The sequence below is a fragment of the Cyrtonyx montezumae genome, unplaced genomic scaffold (assembly GCF_038088225.1).
Source record: "Cyrtonyx montezumae isolate F1298 unplaced genomic scaffold, pur_monq_1.0 scaffold_3, whole genome shotgun sequence".
In the NCBI taxonomy this organism is placed as follows: domain Eukaryota; kingdom Metazoa; phylum Chordata; class Aves; order Galliformes; family Odontophoridae; genus Cyrtonyx; species Cyrtonyx montezumae.
The window spans coordinates 100,462,701-100,478,530 of record NW_027072034.1 but is presented as its reverse complement, the minus strand read 5'-3'; the positions used below and the strand labels follow the sequence as shown (position 1 = coordinate 100,478,530).

The 15,830-nt window shown below is 43.2% G+C and overlaps 1 protein-coding gene across 1 annotated transcript; it reads right to left on the bottom strand.

Moving 5' to 3' along the window:
- Positions 1–2,416: 2,416 nt before the first annotated feature.
- On the bottom strand, positions 2,417–7,259 carry LOC136052450 (aldo-keto reductase family 1 member B1-like). Its single transcript, XM_065742597.1, has 10 exons — positions 7,159–7,259; positions 6,711–6,878; positions 6,374–6,490; positions 5,890–5,967; positions 5,136–5,258; positions 4,601–4,707; positions 4,366–4,447; positions 3,917–4,000; positions 3,464–3,546; positions 2,417–2,898 (listed from the first exon to the last, which is right to left on the bottom strand). The coding sequence occupies exons 1-10, from the start codon at positions 7,222–7,224 to the stop codon at positions 2,856–2,858; spliced, it is 951 nt and encodes a 316-aa protein (XP_065598669.1). The 5' UTR covers positions 7,225–7,259; the 3' UTR covers positions 2,417–2,855.
- Positions 7,260–15,830: the final 8,571 nt, after the last annotated feature.

Genomic DNA, 15,830 nt, shown 5'->3' with positions numbered 1-15,830 from the left:
AAAGAGCTTGAAGAAGTTATGTTTTGTCTTTCCAAAAAGCCCCAGTGAGTCTGGCTCTGAGGCCATAGCAAGGAGCACTGTTATAAACAGAGGAATGTGGGGAGTGTCTGTGGGACATGAGCGTGTAACTGTCCTGAAGAGGAGGCTTTTAACCTGGCAGAACTAGGGGAAGCTGTCATTTTTTGAGCTACACCAAATGAGGTGTTTTGGTGACAGAAGGAGTTGTAACTTGCCAACAAGAAGGTAACTGAAGAGAGAGAGGAAAAGGGAGTCAATAAGGCTGTGAGGCAGCAGCCAGCAAAGCCCTCGATGCACTACTATAGGAGGTGTTGACAGCAGACACATTTGAATTAAGTACATGGAACTAAGGCTCATTGTTCAGTTACTAGGGTGAAAAAGTAATGATCTAAAAATATATTAAATAAGTGATGCGTAGTGTCCCCAGACGACTTCAGCTTTCCAAACACATCCCATTTAAACAGCTCTTTGTTTATAATTGAGATCAGAATAAAGAATATTGAAAAGTTAAGAGTTTGAAGGAAGCAAGCTGGCACTTATGGGACCATTTCACAGAGTCTCCATTTTCTGTTTAAGCTGGGAAAAACGTATTTCACAAAGTGTTCCTATATCTGCAAACAGGGGTTTAGCAAGGTGAGAGCACAATGAAGTTTCCTGTTCTGTCTTGTGATATAGGTTGGTTTGTTTAGCAATACCCAATAGTACATTAGTTTAAGAACCGATATATTAGTTTAGCAAAAGGAATCCATGAGTGATAGTTCTAAAACTTTCCATTTCACCTTTAGTGAGTGAACAGTCTTTTTTTCCTCAAGAATTTTGCACTGGGGACATAATAGAATACTTTTATCTTTTACCTCAACAATTTTGCCTCACAAGAAGCAGAGGAGTCATAATAGATTTTTTGCACCCAATAGATGCAAGGACATTTTCCTCAGATTCCACATATATTGTTTTAAAAGTAGCTCAGTATGGTCTAATAAGCAATGAAAAATTTCACACTGGGAAGAAGTAGCTGAAAGTTAGCCAAAGGTCTCAGTGATGAAGCTGATGGTGAAAATGGGGAAGAAGTAGGACACCTGACCACCCTTGATACTACTGAGCATATGCCAGAAGGTACATTAGCATATATTAATGAGTCCTTGATAAAGAATGAGTATGTATGCCCACATACTGCATATGTATGTCTTTACTGTTAAATGTAGTCACTGAACTCTGAGAAAAAGTGCTTGCTTGTGAAGTCAGCTAGTGTTTCTTGTGAGGAATAAAGGCATGTCACTTTCTGACACCACTGAAGTTAGAGAGTTTTCTTCCTGGATTTCAGATTACATTTGTAGCCAGAATTCTCCACAGAGTGGTATTTGGAGTACACACAGTGTCGACTTTGTTCTACCTCTTTTCATATCCTGAAGCAACTTTAATCAGAACTTCATAATCCTTGTGAACTATTCACCTGGGCTCGTAATTATCAGCTTACTTTGTTGTTTGCGGGTTTATATTTCAATCCTGGCTTGTTTTGGATTCTTTCAGTCACAGTTAATGCTGGAGATTCCAAAGGCTTTTAGAAGATCAGCATCAAACAGCTCTTCCATGGCGCAGCAGAGTGCAGCGAAGTCACTATCCATGATACAGGACAGGGCCTGAACACATTCTTCCTTATGTTCCTTGTTTCCTTTTTACGAGAACAGAGAAAGAACTGGTGAGCTTGCCCAGTTAGATTCTCTTGTGGAAAGTTGGGTACTGGTAATTTTTGCAGTGTGTCTGACATTGCACCCATCCCCAAATCTCCTTTGTTTAAACAGAGAAATAGACACTGTGTGACACAATTAAAGAAACACCACCCATCCGGTATTTCTAGCCAGCAACTATTCCAATTGAGGCAGGTATTTGTCCTTGGCCTCACAAAGTGATGACTCACCCAAACACCTCCAGGGAAAGAAACCACTCAGATCCATGTACAATCATGAGTAATGCTTGTACTTATCAAAGACAGAGTTAACATGGTAGCAGTTATTGGGCTGTAAAACTATGTAAGTCTTCAAAAGCAGAGGTCATGGTAAAGCAAGCACATTACTATTACTATTCCTTGAACACCGAAGGTGAGTGCATAAGGTAGGGATCCAGGTAATCCAGTTCCAGGCTGCCAAGTGTCTTTGAGCATGCTCCTTTCAGCAGAGGTTTTTCAAAAAATGTGCAATTAGCAGTCAGTTGTTTTCCATTTTGCTTCATAAGGATAACCAAGAAAGCCCTAGATTACACACTCCCTGGGACATGCACAGAGCAGAATGTATTGCCCCACGGTGCTCAGAACCTCATCTCCCTCACACAGCAGAGAATTGTGAGCTGAACTGCTGGAATAAGCACCAGTTTGTTCCATAAGCACCAGCCATGAGCCAAGAAGACAGGTTAAGCATTCACACTTTAATTAATTTCAAAAAGAAAGGTTCCCCCACCACCACCCTTACACCAGTATTTCAGCCAGTAATGACTTCACCCTTTAAAGTAACTTTGTGCTGATGTAAGACTGGAGGCACTTGCTGAATAGCAGTTAAAGCAACCAAGCTGTCCTTGCTTTCTGCATAGTAGTTCTGCCCAGATACATCAGTAATCCTCCTCTCTTCCAATAAGCACAATATTATAACATCACACATCTTGTTCCATTGAACAATACTCTTTTCAACATACAAATAAACTCAGACAAAAGCAATGGAATAAACGTCCTTTGACTTCACTGGCAGCAATGGGGCAGATGCAGTAAGAAGGCTGGATACAGAGCTCAAGGTTAGAGGAGAGGCACATGAAACACCCGGGGTCTAGTGAAGGCCAAGTTCTAAACAGCATCAGTACTCTGCATGGAAAGGGTACTCCTTGTGTGTTTTGGCCCTGAAAGAAATAAAAAAGAGAAGGTTCTTTTCATGGCTAAATCAAGTGTTAGGTAGAGACGTGTTTAGTGCATGGGGGAGCCACCAAAGGGGAATTCTAAGGGGCCTTGGGTAACCTTAGCCAAAGGTGAAGGCATTGGAACTACATGGTCTTTAAGATCCCTTCCAACCCGAGCCATTCTGGGATCCTATGACTCAATGATCTGAACTGTGTAATTGCCAGACGAATGTGTGAAGATGCACCTCTTGGTTTCTCTGATGTAGAGAAAGGCAAATCAATCACTCGGAGCCCATCTTTTGGGGTTCAAGTTAGGGAGTTTCTTGGAAACTGAACTGGAAATGAGCACGTGGTCAACTGTTTTTTTTTCCTCTGATTTCAAAATGAGTATGTTTACCTGTCTGTTGAAGAACTAGTACTGGACAATTCAAGTAATACTTCTACTACTTGAATTAGTAACTTTCTGCAATGAACTGAATTTCATGCTGCCTAGCAGCTCTGACAGAAACCTCTCTGCAGTGATCATTCAGAAGGAAAGACTTGAAAGTAAAGAATCAGTGTCACTTACTGGCTCATTACACCCATCCTCCAGTTCCTGTTAAGGCTGAGAATAGTTGCCATCTCTTCTTTAGTCAATTCAAAGTCAAAAACCTAACAAGAGAAAAAGCTGGAAATCACTTCTTTGAAAGAAATGGAACAATGTGAAGAAAATAGGCTGAGAAAGTGGATTCATAGTGGAGGATCCATTCTATGCCATGGACTGCTGACCTAAGAGAAAGAGGACAGAGCTTTTTATGGATATGAGAAAGTGTGTATGAGCATTGCTCATTCTGTAATAGATTTTTCATCTGTGTTACTGGTCTTGGCCTCCAAGCCCAGCTCAAATAATGCTTTAGTAGTGCTAAACAGGCAGGCAGGGAAAGCCCTATACTCTTGTCTGAGGAGGTCTTGGGAAGGCTGAGAAAGGATCCCTGCTTGCTCTGCAGGGGGAAGTGATGCCAGGTCACCTGTAACCACTCACCTTGAAGTTCTCCACAATGCGCTGTGGTGTGACAGACTTGGGGATCACAATCACATTCCTCTGGATCTGGAAGCGAAGCAGCACCTGCATGAATTGACAACTAAATCAGAGAAAGGACAGGTGGTGAGGTTGCCACAGAAGCTGAGTGTGCTCCACAGCAATTTGCCAGATGTAGTGCCACCTTTATACAGCAATGTTTCAAGGCATTCCTTCCATATGGCCTCAGAAGCGATGCCTGAAGATGGGTCAAGAATCTTTTCTTTGTTGATGGCCAAATGGATTATAGTGGCATATATTCCAAGCCATATAACAGTCTGCATTGTTAGGCAGTAATCAGAGAGTGCCACAGCTTGTAGAGAATGGGTTTACATTATATTGGCTCTGCAGGTATATATATTTTTAATGACAGTTATATGGGAAGCAGTACTCACTGTCCAGCACCTGCCTACCTGTGCTGCTGTTTTGTTGTGCTTAGCTGCAATCTCTTTAATCTTGGGGTCATCCAGAGGTAAATGATGTTCTAGTTTAGTCCTAGACAAAGAACAGAAGATAAATGGCAAGAAACATCCACAGGAACAGGCAACCTAGCAACAGGTATCATGATGAATGACTAATGGATTTGTATTTGCAATGCTTCAAGCAAAATTCCTGTCAGCTCCCCTGTAAAATTTCAGATAATCTTACCGTGGCCTGTCTGGAGAGCCAAAGGGACTATATGCTGTCACAGCAATCCCTTTGGATTGACAGTAGTTGATCAGCTTCTCCTGGGTCAGGTATGGATGAGATTCAATCTGGAGACAAAAAAGTGCAGAGGATGATGGTGGCAGAACCACTCTGATATTGCTGGCCGTGAATAGTTATCGTTTAATGCAGTAAGAGGCTGCCATTTCCCCTAATTTCCCAATAGCATTTGTGATAACATGCATCCAACATTTTCTCCAACAAACCTATTATTATGTATTTATACAGTTTGTATGAAGAGGTTTCAATAAACTCATATTTGTTTTCTTCCAGAAAGAAAGTCTCAAGAAGAAATGTGTCTCCACTTTCAGAAATCAGTTCATCAAGTTGAGAGAAAAAAAGGTGACTAATTCAGAGCTTTTTGCACCCAGAAATACATGCCTTCTTCACATTGTTCTCCTTTTCCATATCCCCATTCAACAGGTCAGGTTGTCATAGTCAATGAAGGATGTGTACTTGGGGTCACTTATCAGCTTACCTGGTTGTTTGCAGGCTTGTGTTTCAGTCCTGGCTTGTTCAAGATTCTTTCAATCTGCTCGTGGTTGAAGTTGGAGATGCCAATGGCTTTTACCAGGCCAGCATCCATCAGCTCTTCCATAGCCTAGCAGAAAGAGGAGCAAATTCGGCATCTGGTATAAAAGAGGGGTCCTGAAGACGATCTTCTGCATCGTGCTTCCCATTTTCACAAGAAGCACAAATTAACCATTTAGACCCTCAGTGCTCCCTGAGGGATACGCGGCTGTCATCTCACCCAAGCTCAAAGCCTCAGTTGTTGACACTGTGAAAAATCACACCAAGTTGCATGAGGAAAAGGACAATGATAGTCAGTAATCTGCTGCTGTACAAGGAGGGGTGGTTTGTGCCCAGGCTGTAGGTAAGCTCATAACCTGAAATGTCTTTATTCCTGTAAAAGTGTGTTTGAGCACTTCAAGATTTGCCTGAGGACTTGTAGTGAATTGGACAGTTGTTATGGCCATGTTGAGATCTTCTTCAATCTCCTCTGTGGTCTGCAGCTTTGGTGAGTTTTTGGCTCTCCCTGTGGGAGAGACACTGAGAGAACAGCAGTGCTGAAGTAATGACTAAGCATGCAGACATCGACTTGTATTACCCTGATTTCCTTCCAAGTAAATGCACATGCGTGAGAGGACAGTTCTGAGATGGCAGAATGCAAGGAAAACATGGAAAGGACTCTCAAAGACAGAAAACTGGACTGCTGCTGTGGATTAACTTACCTCCCATGTTTGTAGAAGGTCGGTGTTGCTGGGTATAATCACGTCTTTGTCATCTGTGGGAAACAGATCCTCTCCTGCCTGTCAGCGTGGAATAGAAATGCTTGTAACAATCCCATTAGGGAAGCTGGCATTGTAAGGAAATCAAACAGGAGTATAGGAAGGTAAGGATATTATTATATGAAAGGAAAAACATTCTCATCATATGATAATTAATTCTTGAACCAAATCTTCTTTTTAATTCAGGCAGGGTAAGGCATCCTTTCCATCAATTATATCTTTTTCCTCCATTATCAAGAAGACAGAGAATGCCATCCAATGGGAAGAATTCCTAAGTATGAATTACATGGGCAGCATAGAGCTGAATAAGCAGCATCAGAGAGATGTGATGTTTCAGGACAGGAAAAGCAGTGGTGCTGAAAGCATAGCTGGCCGCTCTGGAGAGCTCACCCAAGAAAGCAAGTCAATGCAATTGCCATTTCTGTACCTTGAAGCCAGATGGCCAGTGGATGAGATAGAGATCCAGGTAATCCAGTCTTAGATCAGCAAGAGTTTTCTGACAGGCTCCTTTCACCAGATGTTTTTCATGAAATGTGGACCATAACTGTAGACAAAAAGCCAAACTACACTGAGATCTGCCGGGTTAAAGCTTTGTGTGCCCTTTTGTAAAGACAGGAATACTCCATCTTTGTTGGAAGGCCATGGGGAATAAAGGCATCTGACACTGAGTTCAGAAACCTGCTTGCCCTCATGCAACAGAGAGCATGAAATTGGGAAGCATTTCCCCACCCCTGCTCTGGGACAGAAGAGCAACAGATGTTTACCTTACTGACAATGAAGAGGTCCTCTCGTTTCACAACACCTTCCTTGATTTTCTGATGGATCCCATCCCCAACCTCCTTCTCATTCTGGTACACGTAGGCACCATCGAAGTGGCGGTACCCAGCGTCGATCGCAGCCATCACTGCAGCTGTCACTTGTCCTGGTGAGGACTGAAAACAGCAAGGCTTTCTTACAAAGCTCAAATCAGTACAGGTTAAATACCTGTTTCCTTGCAAAACAAGAATGGCAAAACTACCTTACAGGTAGTAACACTCCCTAATATTATTTATTTCCCAAGAGCAGCACTTGAGAACTCGAAGCCCACCTCCACCCATTTCTCCGTAGCCCCGCTCTCACACAGGCTCCGTCCCACAGCCGTGCAGAGCAGAAGCAGCCGAGCTTGGTGCCAGGGAGCTCTGCGGTACGGATGCTTTTCTCTCAAGCCGTTACCTTCCAGGTGCCCAGCCCCAGGATGGGCATCTTGGCTCCGGTGTTCAGCTGCACGTAGGTCACCATGGTCCCTCACTGTGCCAGACAGCTGTGCTGCCGCCGCTTCCTGCCCAGCCCGTTTAATAGTGACGGTGCTGCTCCTGAGCGGGGGGAGGATGGTGGAGCTGCATATGTGTTTGAGTTCTCACGTGTCCAGCAGCAGAGCTGTGGATTAATTTCAGTTCATTCAAGCTAATGTTTAAGCTGAAATAAAAAGTCACAGAAGTGGTTGTCAACACAGGGCGTGCCGCAGCACAACCCATGTATTTTTCTTCCCAATCTTTTTCTTTTCTAAACAGCGGGGCTGAGGGTGGCTGTGCCTGGCAGGTCTATGCTTGTTCATGGCCTTGCCCCTGTGCACAGTTGCTTGGCAGGGATTGGTAGCACGCTTCTCAAGTTTCCCTTGTTGGTTACCACCTGTTTGAGTTACTAACAGTTGACCAGAGGTTGCCCTACAATGACTCGGCAAACTGGAGTTCCTGGGCACGAAGGAGATGGTTCACAGAGCCATGGTGTGCTTCTGCCCTTGTAGCTGGGAGGCTGGGGTTGATGCGGGGCCCCTGCTGCCTGGGGCCTGCAGTTAGCCTGGCTGAGCACAGTGTCTCTGCCTGTTGGTGGATGGATGGCTAGACACCTGGAGAGTCTCTGCAGATGCAGTTTTCCCCATGGGCCGGGGGGTGGTTTTATGTGTGCTTCTGAGTCGGGATTGAGGCACTGATCAAACGTGGTTGCTGAAGTTCAGGCAAGGCATGCAAGGTATTGATGAGATGTCAGAGTAGCCCCCCAGTTTTTTCAGAGTCTTGAGAGAACCATCTATCTCGTAAATTGTGGAGAATATTGTTTGTTCTTTTCACATGCCAATCTTCCTGCTATATAGGTACAGGCTACAGGCACGTGGACAGTTTTCAAAGGCCAGTGCATTCTCTTTGGAGAAAAGGTGACTAGAAGCAACATGATGTAGATGTCATCGACATAGCAGAGTAATGCATCCTTTTGCACAAAAATATCTCAGAACCCAGATGATGTAATAAAGGCTGTACTTTAATGTTTGTACACACGGGGGCAGAGGTAAACCTGTGTGTGGCCACAGCTCTGCCACGGAGTTTCCTCACCATTCTCTTGGCAGACTGAACTGCAGTGTGTTCTGAAGGCTTTATAATTAGTGTTGAGAAGGTGAAAATCTTTCTCCCTTCTTCCTTTTGATAATAAGAAAATAAATAGAAGCTGACATGACTGTAATGAAGGGAAGGGATCAACATTTCTGTTAGGGTTGTAAAAGATTTGCTGTGCATTTTCAAGGGGAAGCTAGCAATTCTGACTAACAGACTTCCTGAGTTGTCTGGTCCCTTAAATGAAGACACTAAAGTACTGTCCTCCTCCTTTTTGTCATTTGCACTGAGAAGTAAGGCAGCTTTTCCTTCTTGATCTCACTGGTCTTTCAGAAGGATGTTCTCAAACCAGTGCTGTTAAGGATTGTTACGTGTGAGACAGAAATCAGACCTGTTTTCCACATGCTGTCCACCAGGCGCTTATATTACAACATCCCAGGGGAACGCTACGTATCCCAGAGAAACAGAAAGCCTGTCCAAAATATGGAAGGGATGGATTTGTGATAATGGATAGCACTGGGATGTGGTCAGCAGCTCCTGCTTGTTTTGTGACAGTAGCAATGAACGGGCAGTGTGGGCTGTGTGTAGCTGCTGGAAGGCAGTGTGCACAGTACGGAGCTGGGGTGTCTTAGCAGCCAGAGAGTACTTGTGTTGGGATGTTTTCCATTGGTTCAGCGGGACTGGAGGAAGGCTTTTGTTAAAAATAATGCGATTTGTCTCTTTCTTGAGCCAGTGTAATGCCAGACTCTGTCTGACTTCTTTTGCATATTGACCACGGAGTCCTCAGGGTAGCTGGATATCAGGTGTTGGCCGTGCATTCATTTTCCATTGCTTTGTCCGCATACATCTCCTGTGATACCCTGCTTCTCATGGTGAGTCTGTGGTGATGATTTGGGCCCAGTGGGAAAGATGAAAATGCATGGGATCTGCATCACAGCCTTGGAATGAGCGTGCTGACATCCAGGGGAAAGATCCAAGACCAGCAAGAAAAACAGCTACTAAGAGCGGACCTTTTCCCAAACACTGTTCCCATTCTGCAGTGTAAATTTGTTAGGCTTGATTTAGGCAGATTGAGGAGGAGCTGGGACGTCATGCCAGGCTAAGAAAGCAGAGCTGGTTAAGAGAATTTATGACTTTTTAATCCTTTTGCTCAGTCCCCACATGTGACTGTGCAGAGGGGTGGACAACCAAGAAGCAGCAGCCACATTCTGACACTGCCACGGCACAAAGAGCTTGAAGAAGTTGTTTTGCCTTTCCAAGAAGCCCCAGTGAGCCTGGCTCTGAGGCCATAGCAAGGAGCACTGTTATAAACAGAGGAATGTGGGGAGTGTCTGTGGGACATGAGCATGTAACTGTCCTGAAGAGGAGGCTTTTAACCTGGCAGAACTAGGTGAAGCTGTCATTTTTTGAGCTACACCAAATGAGGTGTTTTGGTAACAGAAGGAGTTGTAACTTGCCAACAATAGGGGAACTGAAGGTGTGTGAGAGAGGGAGTCAAAAAAACTGAGGCAGCAGTGAAAAAAACACTGAAGCACTGAAGGAGGTGCTGACAGCAGAGAAAGGCAAAACAAGGCATGTTCACTGTATTTCCCAAATGTAATATGTTTACATTTTCTTCTTAGTCTTGCCTACATCAAAATCTTGCACAGCTTCATTATCTTGACATAAATGTCTTTTTTTTTTTTTTTTTTGGACGTATATCACTTAAGGTACATTACATATTGCTTTAACTTAAATGTATTCCTACCTACTTCAGTTATAAATATAGAAAGTGCTCTCCAGTAAAATCATATCTTTCCTCCCACAGAGTTAGCATTAATTTTATAGCATCAGTTTTTGAAATGCTTTAATTAAACTGCAATTTCCTTGTGCAGGTTAGGACTGGTTTCTCTGGGAGCCAGGTATGTTAACATCTTGCATGTCTTCTCTGAAACTTCTAAAAAGAAGCCTTCTGGGAATAGATTGGAGAAGTGGATTAATGCAAGACTAGCAAATTCTTTGCTGGATATTCTCTTGGTCAAGACCTGTGAAAAGAGCAGGTGCCAAAGCCATATATTCTCAGTCATTTCTGTGGAAGAGTGGGCTTTGTTGTAGAGGATGTCAGCAACTGAAATCAAATAAGAAGGACACTATAGCCAGTCTCCAATCCAGCTTGTGTGCATACTGAAAATCTGATCATTCCAGATGTAGGTAACTGTCCAGTGTCTGTGGGTAGGCATGGTTATCAAAGGAACAAGCTTTTCCTCTCTGATATACACAGACAGGTTTTCCAAAGTTCATCACTACTGAGAACAGTGTGCTATCTTTCTTGCCAAGTGGAGGGTATACTTCTCATGGAAGGATATTTTTGTGCTCCTTTTCAAGTTGTAGCAATTGGCTGTGTCTAGTTTTGACAAGAAAAGGGATGCTTAGAATGCCTTAAGAGTGTAGGAAGTTATGTTTTCCATTTGTGAAATACGAAAGTGTTGAAAATATTTTCCTCATGTTTGATAAACAAAACAAAATGAAGCACTCAGTAAAAACAACAAGTTTATCTTGATTAGAGACACTATGAAAAATACCACTGTGTCATCTGTGCAGTCAGAGCTGAAAGGAAATTCCTTTATAACTCAAATTCACAGATAACAGGGGAGCCCAACTGTTCTAGCTGACCAGGTTACTCAGGTTTTGTGAGTGCAAGGGCAGAGCCTTATGTGGTCTTTCTGCTGTCACACAGCAGGACCCATGAGTGATATGAACATTTAGTGGGGGTGTGTGAGGCCGTCATGTCCCAAACCAGAACATGTCTGTAACCTGAAGGGCTGAGTAGAGGTGGTGGCCACATGTGGCTTGATGCAGAAGCTGGGTATGTTAACTTGGGCTGCATGTGTTTCCAGCTGCCCTGGTAATCCAGATGGAACCTGGCAGCCAGAGGAATTGACTTCTCTGTGTCTAAAGCTTATGAGAACCTATATATTCAAAAGGATATGCAACGTTGGTCTGATAGCACAGGCCCCATTTTGCGGTATCCTTCTGGAGATACTACACCAACAACGAACAAAGAGAGATAAGAGCTCCTTATCAGATATATGCTACTTCTGCAAATGCCTTTTTAAAAAGGGCAGCACAGTACTGCCCATGTGTTATTCTTACATATTCACTGAGCTGAGCTCAGTAATTTATTTGGTACATTGTAGATGCAATCTTACAGAAAAAGTAGATGTGGCAGTATTTAATCTTTAAACAAGAACTTGATCTATTCAAAGTGTCAAATACTAGCTAGTACCTAGTGTCTTTGGGAAGCAGAAAAGTTTGTATTTTTTCTAATATAATGAGGAGATGCTGGAATACAGGCAAAATATTTTTCCCAGGTTCTTCAGTGAACAGCTTGAGCTGATGTAAATTGAGTAATTCCAAAGCAAAAAAGAATGAAAATCAGGCACTGAATGATTTAAATGAACAGATTTCCATGTGAGTAAAACAGGTAGGAGATGAAAATTAGACTTGAAAAATTTTTGGGAGTTGTTTATCCTGTCTCTATGTTCAAACATGATATTTTTTGCATGAAAGGCAAGTCTAGGCTGCCTTTTCCCTCATGCAGCTTTTTCATTATAGAAACGGAGGGGGAAAAAAAAAGAATGAATTAACTTGTGATGTACAGCCTGTTGATTTAGGGACTTAACTCGTAAGGTTGCCTGGGAAACAGTCCTGTAGAAGAAAGGCATGATTTTTTTTGGCTTTTCTAAGTCAGGGGCAACACCACTGCACTCCGAGGAGCTGTGGTAAGGTAGAATGCTGTGACTCAGTTCTGTTCCTTATCCAACCGGGACACACAGAACAGATTTTTTATACAGGAAAGTCTTTGTTTTTGGTTTTGTTTTTGTTTTTGCTCAATTTAAAGCCAAACTAAACATCAGTTAGGCTTTTTTTTTTTTGTAAACTGCTGTCTGCAGGAGAGCCTCATACCATGGAAATAAACCTAAAGCAGCACAGGACAAATCTTTGTGATTTTTAGAGTGTTTGTGAGAAAACAAGCATATAAATATAAATGTATAAATACAGATGGAGATAGCTTTCCACAAGCACATCAGCAAGCTTCTGGTTAACCTACTGTTCACTGTAACAAGGAAGGGAAATCTCTTCAGCAGCTCTTTGAAGATGAATTCTTTAATTCTTCATCTTAAAGATGAATTCCTCTTTAAAGAAGAATGGTAATAGGAGGACATTAGCACAAGCAAACATGAACATGCCTTTTGTGTGTTTGTTCTTGCTATTCTCTAAAATACTGCTGTTTTTATATTTTTCTGTTTCTTGCTGTTGGTTATATTTGCTCAGATTCGTACGTGCTGTAACTATGCAGTAGTATCAGTATCCTCCAGTTTGTTTTTTAACTAACTTATCGTGCCTTGACTAGACACCAGCCGGCTGCTTTCTTTTTTCAGAGGAGTCGCTTTTGAATTATCTCTTCCCAGACAGTTTCTTACTGACGTCTGATAAACTTTGTTTATCACGGGAAAAAAAAACACACACACACAAAAAAAGCAGATTCATCATGAGATTTCCCTTACTTTTGATATTGTTACAACAAATGAATTCGCAGTTAAGTGAGCTTCATAGAATGTGATTCTTCAGAATGTGTTCCTTGGTTTAAAAGTGGGAAAACCGGTTGTGAGAAGGAATTGTATTTTGGCAGCTGTTGGCACCTTGTACAACTTATTTTAAAGTTCTTTTGGGACTAGAAATGTACCCGTTAAGGTGGGCTGGATGCCTGCATATCTTTGCTTTGGAGTACAAAAGCTAAGTGCTGGGCCATTGTTGAGTCAAGGGGGAGTTGCAGGAATGTCCTCAGCATTGGGTTCCACACACCTTCCTGCAGTGTATAGCGACCTGTTGTGGTGCAGTGTTTAGCTAAAGATGGCTCAGAGCTGTTTCCATTTTTTCCTCTTTATCAGTCTATCATTCATTTAGTACTTAATGATAGAGAAGAACATTTACAGTTACTAAACTGAAGCTATGTTACTGGTGACAAAACCAAGATTAGTTTAAGTGTTTATATACTCCTCTTTTATTTGAAAAGATTTCCCTCCTAAGCAGTGGAGTTAAAGTAAAACAAAACAAATAAGAAAAAAAAAATAGAATACTTTATCTCCCACATCAATTTATGCTTTTGGTTTTGACTAAATGAGGAACAACTCCGAGGGGAGAAGCTATGTATTTCCTCAATACCCAAAGAAACATGAGCCCCGTGGTATTTACAAATGAAAGCACGATGGCACAGGGGACTAGTTAAACAAAAGGCTAAAGAGGCTCTTCACCTAGGAGCTTAAAGACTAATCGGTGTCTGAAGGAACCCTCACTACTCTGTCAGGTTTACCCCCAAGTTTTAGTTAATAACGTGCTTGGTTCAAGATGTGGTTGTATATTGGCAAATGGGTAGGCGTGTGATGAAAAATTACTGATGCATAGATAAGTTTGAACCAAGAAAATGTGGAGAACTACTTGTCTGATGAATGCAAGATGCAGTGAGTGGCTGTAATGAAAAGACAGGTGTAGGACTGGTCTGTTCTTACCTGTAAGTGCTCTCTGAGCTCTGATGGAGCCTTATTGCATTACAAGCAAGAGCTTGGTGTGTAGGAGATGCAAGAAGGAGTTCAGGCCAACAGAACTGTGCTGTTGTCTCAGGGACAAGGCAAACAGCTTCTTGTACATGAATACACATAGATTTGCACAGTACTCTGTTAAACAAGTGGGTCTTCTTGGCTATTCTCCTTCAAGCCTCAGCTTACTCAGTTGTTCTGATTTAAATGACCATTTTAGTCGCTGCCTTCTCAATCATCCTCATTTTTTTCCATCCGAGAAAGAGATCAGGTTTGGATGAAAATGTATTGATATCTTGTGGACATGCAGCCTTTCTGCAGAAGGAGAATAGGCAAGGAGACTGAAGGCATGGATGGCTGTGATATTTAAGGAGAGGCATCCCTCCTGGATAGCACCATCCTGCCAACAGGGAAGTTAACACATGGTGTATCTGTCCTTCCTCCAGCTGATTTCATCAAGAGATGATGCCTGTGCTTGTTTTGCACTGGGGATGGTGGGCAGGGAAGTCGATGTAGCCAGAGTGACTTTAGGAGGTAACAGTTTGGAGTCCTCCAAGGGAAATAAGGGCGTATTTATCTCCTTGTATGGAGTATGTTGTACTCCCAGACCTCTCAGTACAAATCCAGCCTTGAATGGAAAGAACCATCAGATAAGCAGTAGAGAAATGAGTCAGCCCTAGAAATGCAGAACAATACTGTGGATAAATGATGGAGAGAAGACAGCATCTAGAACTTTTGTAGAAGAAAATCAGTAAGTGTTGAAAACAGCTTGAGTGTACTTGTACCCACATACAAAAACAAGGGAGGAGCTTCCTTGGCCACACTTTTGTGGGGCACAGGGAGTGGGCATGTTCCTGGCAGCAAACAAGGGTGGAAGGGAGGGGCACAGCTGAGGAGGGAATACACAAATTCATGCAGTAGGAAAATACCTATGAGGAAGTTTTGGAGAGGTTTCAAATTTATTAAAAAGTAGGAGGATTTGATTACAGAAGCTTCTTTTGAAGATGGAATTATTAAGGGAAACAGCTCGTATATTAACTAGCGCTAAGCAATGAGCTCAGGGTGTTCTGGAAATTACTAAGTGGCAAATACTTGATCTAGCTTTGAACAAAGGAACTATTGTAAGAAAATGTACCAAGGGCATAGAGCATCATCAGCAGAGAACGCTGGCCACACTTCTCATCAGTTATTAATCTGCCTTCCTTCCCTCCATCCTGTTTTCTTCTGTGCTGCCTTGCTTGGCTCCTGGCCGACCTTCGGAGCGATGCAGTTGCACTGCTGCCCAAGCAGAAGCTTACGTGCCGAGGAAGGGAGTTTCCTAGAATGTTTCAGCTATAAACAATCCGGCTAAGAAGCATCTGCTATGGCCTGGAACAGATCCAGAGCAGAGACCCTGAAAAACACTGCCAGCTGGACAGCTAGATAATAGCTGCTGGAGGAGCGGCGCTGTCTGCTAGAGGTCTGAGCAGGACACAGCTTGGACTTGGAGCTTGAAATCAAGTTGTCTGGCTGTTTTTACCGTGCTAATGAAATGAGCTTGCTTGAAGCCTTTTGGAGATGATGGCATTGGCTGGCCAGGGCAGCCTGGCTCATGCTCACGTTGCTGCCTGGTGACCCGTGCTTGTGACTGCACGCCAAGTGTTGAAAGAGCTGCCTTCGGACCAGCCGCTTGTGTTTTCGGTAGCTCAGATTCCCGCCCTTACAGAGCCCAGAACAACACCCCACATCTGCGAGGCACCAAGCAGAGGGACCACCAGTCCTCCGAGCTGCCCCTGCTTCCGGCCGGCGCCAAGCCGCGGAGCCCGCCCGCCCATCCTCCCGCAGCCGCACTTCTATTGGCTTCCGACAGTGCTTATCATCCAGAGCGGCCAATCACATCCTCCGCCGAGGGCTTATTAGGCGACCCGGGGGACATTCGCTTTCCGGCGGCGGGAGGAGGCAGTGGTGG

Coding starts and splice junctions, on each gene's coding strand:
- LOC136052450 (XM_065742597.1), bottom strand. CDS start 7,224: ATGGTGACCTACGTGCAGCTGAACACCGGAGCCAAGATGCCCATCCTG. Junction 5,968..6,373: donor ACTGGCCATCTGGCTTCAAG/GTACAGAAATGG, acceptor CCACGCTGACAG/GCAGGAGAGGATCTGTTTCC. Junction 4,001..4,365: donor ACAACAAAACAGCAGCACAG/GTAGGCAGGTGC, acceptor CAATTCATGCAG/GTGCTGCTTCGCTTCCAGAT.